At 37.2% G+C, this 10,111-nt stretch overlaps 1 protein-coding gene across 1 annotated transcript; it reads right to left on the bottom strand.

Moving 5' to 3' along the window:
- Positions 1 to 381: 381 nt before the first annotated feature.
- On the bottom strand, positions 382 to 2,768 carry LOC134805918 (uncharacterized). The gene has a single exon (XM_063779110.1). It carries the CDS (start codon positions 2,678 to 2,680, stop codon positions 1,022 to 1,024), a length of 1,659 nt encoding a protein of 552 aa, XP_063635180.1. The 5' UTR covers positions 2,681 to 2,768; the 3' UTR covers positions 382 to 1,021.
- Positions 2,769 to 10,111: the final 7,343 nt, after the last annotated feature.

Genomic DNA, 10,111 nt, shown 5'->3' with positions numbered 1-10,111 from the left:
TTTGTTAGCGCATATCGCACAGCATTGCAGTCCGTTATAATTTTAAATGGAGAATCCAGTAAGTAAAGCCTAAACTTTTGTAATGACGAAATAATCGCAAGCAGTTCAAGTTCAAAAGAATGATAACGTTTTTCATCCTCTGAAGTTTGCCTACTATAATAATGGATGGGTTTTTCGCCTTCATCAGTCACTTGCATAAGAATGCCAGCTACACCCTCTCGGCTAGCATCCGTATACAAAATTTTCTCTTTTGACGGATCAAAAATGGACAGAACATTGCCAGAGATCAATTTCTCTTTTAAAGTGAGAAATGCTTGTTCATGAATGTTTTCCCACACCCAAACAGAATCTTTTTCAGCAACCTCGTCAAAGGTGACGATATCATTGCAAAATTCTTAATAAATTTTCGGAAATAGCTTGTTAATCCCAAACATGAGCGAAGTTGGTGAATATTTTTGGGTGTTGGAAAGCATTTCACCGCTTCTAATTTGGCATCACTAGGCATAACTACGTTTGGCTTAATTTTGTAACCCAGAAACTCAATTTGTGTTTTTAAAAAATGGCATTTTTTTAAATTAAGCGTTAATCCATTTTTACGGAAAATCTCTAGAACTTCCTCAAGTAATTTGAGATTCTCTTCGACTGTTTTGGTAACTAAATATACATCGTCCAGGTAAACAATCACATTCCCAAATCTCAAATTTCCTAACACCTTATTCATCATTTCCTGAAAGCAGGACGGACCATTGACCAAACCGAACGGGAGCCTTAGAAATTCATAGTGACCATCTTCCGTAATAAAAGCAGTTTTAGGTATTGATTCTGAACTCATTAATATCTGGTAGTATCCACTTTTTAAATCGAGACTGGTAAAACACTCATTTCTTTGTAACCTATCCACTAAATCTTCAATCCGGGGCATAGGATATTTGTTTTTCACTGTGACCTTGTTTAAAGCGCGATAATCTATGCAAAGTCGCTTTTCTCCATTTTTCTTATTTACTAACAGCGCGGGACTCGCTTATGGAGAATCACTATGTCGCACTATATCGTTAGCTAATAACTCATCGACCATATCCCGAATAACCTGCCTATCAGATGGGGAGGATCTAAAAGGTCTACATTGAATTGGACGCGGATCTGTTACATTGATAACCATTTCATGATTATTGGCTTTGCCTAATTCCTTCACATTCCTAGCTATACAATCACTATATTTTCGAAACAATGTCATTAATTCTGCATGGTTCGAATTGGCATCAAGTTCAGTCTCACCAATACTATTGCAAAATTCATTTAACGTTTTAACATAATCAAACTTTAAAACTTCACCTATCCGAGAGTACATCAAGTCGGGCCGTTCCGTCACATTCCGTCCAATCAAAATGTCACAACCTACCAGATCATCCATTATGTAAAACTCCACATTGTTTACTTCGACCGAGTCAAGTTTTAAATTTGCCTTCAAAACAGTGGTAACAATTTTTGACGAATGTTCTTTATACCCGTTCAAAGTCACTGGCGAGGGCAACTCGGCTGTCTGTAAACAATGTTTCGTTACTAATGATTGTGATATAATCGAACAGCTACTTCCCGGATCTATGAATGCATCGTGAACCAAAACATTGTTTAGAACTACCTTCTTCACGAACTTGTTTCGAGAATTTGAAGATGACACAAATTTCACCTCGGGTTTTTCAGACTTCTGTTCCGTTTTAACATTTTTCTTTCGATTACATGTAGATTCAATATGTCCTCTTATCCCGCAAAACTCACACTTTATGTCACAATGCATTCGCTTATGATTTCCGCCGCATAAGAAACATTTAATTGTTTTACGAGCCTGTGAATTATTCTCGTTTGAAACGGAACCGACAGAACCCGACGCAACCGCTCGACTTGTCGTTGTAGCTACGCTTGCATTACTAGAAGTGTTAACAACCGGTGACTGAACGTGATTTGCCTTTGGAAGTGAAACGCTTGTTTGTTTTTTTGCTTTGTATGTCCGACTATGCAAATAACTTGCGAACTGATCACACGAATTAAATGTATTGGATTCTATATTTCCGTCGCCTATATTTCCGAGAACTATTGAAATGACGTCTTGATCCGAAAAGTTTAAACGTAACCGGTCAATTTTACATTTCTGATCGAAATAGAATTCATACAGAGATTGATTTTCGGCTGGTTTTCGTTCTATTATCTCCTTCAAAAGTTCAAACATGTTCCTTTGAATTTGAAAGCTAACAGATAACCTATTATGCCAATCAGACCATTTCCATGACGGCCATTGGTGATCAGTGCGTAACAACGAGTCATACCACACTTTAGCTGAGCCCTTAAGTTTATTCAAAGCCTGATAGCGGGTGATCTCGTCAGACCAAGAGAATGTACTTGCGTAAGATTGAATCACTCTAAGCCATGCATTAATGTCATCTTTCAGAGGGTCAAACTCGGGTATAATGTTGTACAAAGTAGGCGTATTGTTGTGACTTACAGTTTCGGGTCCATTTATGCGTAAAGGCTTACTTGACCGATCTAGTTTCCTGCTCTTCTTGCGTTGTGGAGGCAGAGGTGACGGGGTTCGGGCACTCTCACTGTCAGAACTTCTGACGGTACTAGAACTACTGACTGATCGAGCGCGTTTATGTTTACGACTTTTCTTCTTATGCTTCCCCATGACGCGTGGATAAACACTTCTGATGAAAACTGCCGGTATATAACTTAATGAAACCAAGAACCCCAAGGTATAAAGTTATTTTATTGTACAATATTAATTTACAATTTATTAGGTATACTTTAAAATCAAGTGATATAATCGCAATTCTAGTAGAGTGTGGACGATGTTCTCGTGTCGAGTGCCAACCCCGCAAGAAGGCGTGCACCGTCGAGCAGACCGGTTTTATTCAACGGAGTGGCGCCCTCTGTCGACCGGAACCACCGCTTGCGCGCCATACCGCCACCGGAAGCTGCAGTCAGTGGCATTTCTTCGTTGCTGCCAACAATAATAAATCAAACGATTGATATTGTATATTCAAAGTAGATTATTTTACTTACGTTAGTATTTTGAAGTCATGTCATACACTGGAACAAACTTTTAGCGTTTAGTAGTGTATGACACCTATGTCATTCACCCGCACAAATTACTATTTTATGAATTTTAATATTGACCGTATTGTAAGGAAGTACGACATACATTTAATATACTCTGTGAAAATCAATTATTTGTCGATCATTTGAGTAGTATCTGACATGAGTGTCATACACTGTTTTACTATGGAGGTGGGGTGAATGACAGTTACGTATTAAGGTGTCATTCATTGGGTCATAACTAGTGTCATACATTGGTTACAGGTTTTTTTCAAAGAAAAGATGCCTCCAAGATCTTTTAAATATAGTCAAGATGACGTATTAAAAGCGTTAGACGAAGTGTCGAGGGGGATGTCTGTTTCTACAGCAGCTAATAAATACGGGATTCCCCGTATCACTTTATTGTACAAAGTGAAAGGCAAAAATCCTATTGACTATCGTATGGGGCCTAAGAGTTATTTGTCGACAGAGCAAGAATCTACCCTTGTTAAATGGATAATTTCATTGTCCAAAGCTGGATTTCCCGTTACAATGAACCAGCTTCAAAATTGTGTGAAACAACTTGTTACGGAGTTATGTATAAAAACTCCTTTTAAGGATAATCGCCCTGGAAGACACTGGTGTGAAGGTTTTAAAAAGAGACATCCCGAAATTAGCACGAGAGTCGCTCAAAATCTGACTGAAACAAGGGCATCGGTAACTAGAGAGCGGTTGGATACTTGGTTTCAAGAAGTTTTTACATATTTAGAATCCATTGATCAAGCTCATATTCTCAATAAACCCGAAAGGGTATTCAATTGTGACGAAACTGCTTTCTTCTTAAATCCAAAAGGCAGCAAAGTTCTTGCTCCCAAAGGTGACAAAACTGTATACCAAAAAGTAAATCCGGATGAGAAAGAATGTCTTACAGTACTACTTACTGGTAATGCTGCCGGTGATACGCCTCCTCCTATGATTGTGTTCAAATACGAGAGAATTCGAAGAGAATTATCTTTGAGTGTACCTAATAACTGGGGGATCGGTAGATCTGAAAATGGATGGATGACTGGGGAAACATTTTTTGAATTCATGAGTAACGTTTTTAACCCATGGCTAGAAGACAAAAAAAATTGAGAAACCTGTGATTATGTTTATCGATGGGCATTCTTCTCACCTTACTTTGCATACAAGCAAATTTTGCTCAGAAAATGGTATTATTCTAGTTGCACTGCACCCGAACGCAACTCATTTAATCCAGCCTATGGATGTAGCCGTATTTCGGTCGCTTAAAGGAAATTGGAGAGAAGCTGTTCGTGAGTGGCGTTTAGAAAATAACGACCATCCTATTTTAAGAAAAATACAATTTGCTCCTTTATTAAAAAAAGTACTGGACAAAACTTTGAAGCCCTCTATATTCAGAAACGGGTTCAGAAAATGTGGTTTGGTACCATGGAATCCTCAAGCTATAGACATAAATAACAAAAATATTCATATTCATATTATTCATATTTTTATTGATAAAGATAATTAATTACACGTCAAGAATACATATGTCAATCATAATTCATTAATTATAAATTAAAAATCAAAGTACATACAATGTAGCCATCAGAAAAATGCAATAAATAATAGTTTTATATTAACAATATTTCACAGCGACAAAAAATGCCAATAATAAATTCCACACTAAAATACTTACTGCAAAAATGGACTTTACAATTTACATATTTACATTTTGTGTGTGGATCGATGACACTTTATCGAAAAATTCATCGATGGTGTAACAGGCCATTTCTAATATGTTAACAATTGCTGAACAAAAGGCTAATCAGCAAAAAGTGAGCGAACTCAAAAACGGTCTTCAATTCATTGAAAAGCATATAGGTAAAAATAAACTAACGTTATTTGGCTACGCCATTGTGATTATTTCATACATTTTTATAATTAATTTTAAAGCTTATTCTTAATTTATCATACACACCACTCGAACGCACCTTTTATGTATTTCATACCTGGCAACATCCTTTCCTAACCCCCCCGCTCCCCTCACCTCCAACCGCCAGTGCAAAATAAAATCTCATCGCGGGCGCGTCCAAAAAAGTTTGCATTCCTCTAATTAAACTCAAAATCAAGTAGAAAGTATTTTAAAGAAGATCAGTGACGTCACGTGTAATCCTGTGCTTGTGAACTCATCGAAGTGTCGTGTTTGTGCCGAAATACGAACTCAAAATTGGAGTCGGCGGTCTACGTGCTATCGAGGTTTGTCCCTGCCACTCCAAGTGTTGGTCCTTATCGATCCTGATCCTTCCTATATATATAAATATTTCATTATTTCATACATATTTACAGTAATCATACACTCAAAAATAAAATTTATACGTATATTTGTTAAAATCACTCAACGTGCTACCATACTTTAATTGGTGCGCATCACGCTTATTTCATCTTATTTCGCAACTAGTTATCATTAAATACCAGTTATTTCACTCATTCTTTAAGATTCAAAGCATATTTTTGGTAAATCGCGCATATTTCACGTAGTCAATTGTAAAATTTGTTCGCCGCTTGCACCATTTATACTTACCTACCTACCCGCCATCTTACATTTTATACTCACCGCGCACAAAATATTTTATAACTTCACGCAAATTACGCATACGCATATTATTAATTGACTTATTACCAATATGGGGGGAGGCAATAAATCAAAAGATGGTTCAAGCGACGATGACGTTATGATTACTTTTTTGGAACACAAAAAACAATTTCTGTTTCAAATAATTCAAGAGGTCTATAACTTAAGCTTGAAGGTTTCCGACGATGTCACACGCACACAATTCTTAGCTAGGGCTCAATCCGCTGATAAAACGCGTTCAGATTATATGGAAACAGTAGATAAACTTATGATTGAACAACTCAAAGAAAATCCTGAGGCTCAGCCGAGTTATAGTATTTTAAATACATTTGACGAGTTATATTGTTACATTAAACAAAAGGAAACTACACTGAGGCAAGAGCTTGAGGACCAAAAGAAAAATAATAACTTTAACACTAAGTTGCCCCCGCTTCAACTCATAGGTTTTGATGGTACTCCTACTAAGTGGCCAGTATTCTATGAAAATTTCCGCAGTACACACTAATACTCGCTTAACCAATGCTGAAAAGGTCCAGTACCTAATAGGATGTCTCTCCGGCAAAGCACTTAATGTTTGTTCCGGAATAACCGCTACCTCTGAAAACTATGACATCATATGGCAAGCTCTTCTAGCAAAATACCATGATACTAGGGTACAGGCTTCTGTCTATCTAGACCAGATGTTACAACAAAAGACTGGACAGTCAGTCGATAATATACTTGACAACTTTTGTTCCGCTGAAGCAGCATTGCAGCGCTTGAAAATTGATAACTTATCAGATTTTATGATAACTCATATTGCCCTAAGCAAATTGGACAAAACTATGATCGACCTGTTCGAACAGGCTCATAGACACATAGAAATTCCTAAATTTTGTGATTTAAAGAAATTCCTAACTGAACAAAGTAAACTCCAAGTACTCCACACGCCATCTCGCTCTCAAACTCAAACTTATAATAATAATACTCGCGCTCAGGTTACTAACAAAACCGCACCGCAAATTAATAAAATAAAAACATTCTGTACCCAAGTAACCGTTCCGCAAGTCTTCCAGCAAGTCTAATAGCTCTGACAGTGTCACTCAACCGCGATCATGCAAAGTGTGCAATTCTCAACTCTCTCACCCTCTATTCAAATGCGAATATTTCCTAAAACAAAATACTCAAACGCGCAACGACATAGTTCGTCAACACATTTTGCATAAACTGTTTAGGTTTTCATCATATTAATACATGTAAATCAACAAACCGGTGTTCGATTTGCAATAAGAAACATCATTCTTTATTACACTACGAAACCCATTCGAATACAACGCATTCCCCGCGATCAGCTGATTCAGCAAATGATAATAATAACAACAACTCAGCTGGCGCGCGCGCTTCCACAGCGCCGCTCCCAAGCACTAGCTCCTCGAATATTCCGTCTCTGTCTCACCCGCCGCGTCAGCCGCGCTCGCCTACGACGAGTGCCGCTCGCACGCACGGCGGTCAGACAAGCGCTCAGGTGAATAACGACAACATCGCGTTATCAGTTACCATTCCTGCTCGAAATTTAAACAGTGACACGTTAGTTCTATGCCCGACCGCGTCGGTTAACGTTTATAATAACAATGAAACGCATCGCCTACGCGTATTTTTGGATTCTGGGGCGGCTACTAATTTCATAACGAAGGCTTGTTGTGAACGCTTAAATTTAAAAATTATTCCCGCACCCGCTATTATTAATGGCATAGGAAAAATTAAAGACCGCACGTTTGGAATAACGCAACTTACAATACACTCTCGATTCGACTCACGCTGTTCCTATACCGTTTGCTGCCGCGTTATGGATGAGATTACGGACATTTTACCTAGCGCCGAGCTAGAAACCACGCAATTAGATCACCTTCAAGGTTTGCCGATGGCCGATGACGAATATTACTTACCGGGTGAAATAGATTGTCTGATAGGTAATGAATTGTTCCCCACGTTACTCGGACCAGGTAAAGTGACCTCGCCGACCTCCTCGGTTGTAGGTATCGAAACTACGCTCGGATACATCGCCGGAGGAAGGGCGCAATGTTTTCCTAATTCGCTCGAAAATGAAACTCGCTCATTAAACGCTCATAATTTGGAAAAGACTTTCTTTTGCCAAACTGAAGATTTCTGTCTCGATCAGTTAACGCAACGCTTTTGGGAAATTGAAAATGTCCCAGAAAAAACCCATTTTAGTCCAGATGACGAAGCATGTGAAAAACATTTTCAGTCAACTTACACGCGCGATGACGACGGTACCTACACCGTTGCTCTTCCTTTCAAACAGTCGCCTACTGAATTAGGATCCTCTTATTCCGCAGCGAAGCACCGCTTATTAACTTTAGAAAAGAAACTCGACTCAACTGGATTACGGTCAGATTATAACGCAACTATTCAAACTTACATAGATCAAGGTTGTTTAACAAAGGTTCCAAATGATTTTCAAACCACTGATTCTTATTACATACCGCATAGAGCCGTTTATCGTCCAGACAAAGAAACTTCAAAGACGCGTATCGTACTGAACGCTGGTTGTAAAACCACCTCAGGAAAATCCCTTAATGATTTACTATATGTAGGCCCAGTCCTACAGAATAATATTTTCGAATTGCTGTTAAATCTCCGCATGTTTTCAATCGCAATATCCGCAGATATCGAGAAAATGTATTTTCAAGTGAAACTTTCTCCTGATCATCACTCATTCCAAAGAATTTTATTCAGATTTGACACTAACTCACCGATTGAAATATATCAATTTAATAGGGTCTGTTTCGGTGTTTCCAGTTCACCATATTTAGCATTGCGTGTTGCGTGTCGTGCGACAACTTGCCGCAGATAACCGCGATTCGTACCCGCTTGCCGCTTACGAAGCCGAAAACCATATGTACGTCGACGATTATGTTAGCTCCGTTGATAACGTAGATACGGCAGAAAAAATATATAAGGAGATGACCGCTATGTTGAAATCGGGAGGTTTCAATTTAGTTAAATGGATTTCAAATGATAATCAACTCATGTCGCGCGTCCCATCCGCACTAAAAAGCCCTCTCGCTGTCAAATTTGATGGCTGCTATTTAACTGATCACCAGATTTAGTAAAATTTAATACCAAAAAAATCTATTTTACCACCCTAAAATCATGAATGATCACCAAAATTATAACACCATTTTAATGTGAAATGATTACCAATTTTATTACATTTTACTATCCTTTTAAAGGAAATGACACCAAAATAATCATTATTAACCCAAAAATAGTCAATGATTACCAAATTTCAATCCCCATTTTAATGTGAAATGATAACCAAATTTTTACATCTTGCTATCCTATTAAAGAAAATGACACCAAAATAATCATTGTAAACCCAAAAATAGTAAATGACCACCAAAATTAGAACTCCATTTTAATGTAAAATGATAACCAAATTTTTAAATCTTGCTATCCTATTAAAGCAAATGGCTCCAAAATAATCATTGTAAACGCAAAAATAGTAAATGATCACAAAATTGTAACTAGGGCTTGCAAATATTCGAAACTTTCAGGTATTCGAATATTCGACTTTTTCTGACGACATATTCGAATATTCGAATAATTATTCGAATATTATAAAAAATAAGAAAAAGAACGAGAAATCGGTTTATTATCGTTTTATTCAAAAGCTTTTTTCACATATTGCTAAAACTAATGATATTTTGCAGAAATTAACTAGATTTTATCATCCTACTATGAGATGCCCACATTTATAAAAACAAGTAAAACGCCAAAATAAGACGTATTCAATATTTCTACATAAAACTTTTATTATAAATGCGTCGTTGCGTGAAATAATATAACTTTAACCATCCAAACACCTAGGTATGTAAGATATTTCTTTTAGTAGGTAATTATTTTTTGATTTAAATTAACTTGTAGTCACTCAGAGGCCTGTAAAAAGGCATGTACCTAATTCCATTGTATTTTGAATCTTTATTGACTTTGTTTGTTTTGGCAAGTTTTTATTCCTAAAGGTCGACTTAATTATATAATATTGGAATATTTAAGGGAAAAAGTTAGTTGACTACTGGGTGGACTATTCGTTAGCTAAAGGTGCATAGTTAGATTACCTACTTGGGCAGGTTTGGTATGATCAAATTTGAGAATTGCGATAAGTGCAGGCAAGGTTTAGTCTTCAAAAAATCGCTTAACGCACGCTTGCACTGAATAAACAGAATGACCTTTATAACTTAAAACTTACGCACCGTAAAAATAACATACTTTTTGTTTCGTTTTCTTTCAAATTGAGTTAAGTTTCACTGTATTCACAAAGTCTATCGAGAGGAATACAGTAAAAATATTATTTCCTTCGTATTTGGGTACCTATCGTTCCTCATTCACTGTAAATACCCGGAAAAT

The sequence above is a fragment of the Cydia splendana genome, unplaced genomic scaffold, assembly GCF_910591565.1.
Source record: "Cydia splendana unplaced genomic scaffold, ilCydSple1.2 scaffold_80_ctg1, whole genome shotgun sequence".
In the NCBI taxonomy this organism is placed as follows: Eukaryota; Metazoa; Arthropoda; class Insecta; order Lepidoptera; family Tortricidae; genus Cydia; species Cydia splendana.
This window is presented reverse-complemented; position numbering and strand designations above follow the sequence as displayed.

Excerpts from the sequence above, each read along its gene's own strand:
- LOC134805918 (XM_063779110.1), bottom strand. The coding sequence starts at position 2,680 with ATGGGGAAGCATAAGAAGAAAAGTCGTAAACATAAACGCGCTCGATCA.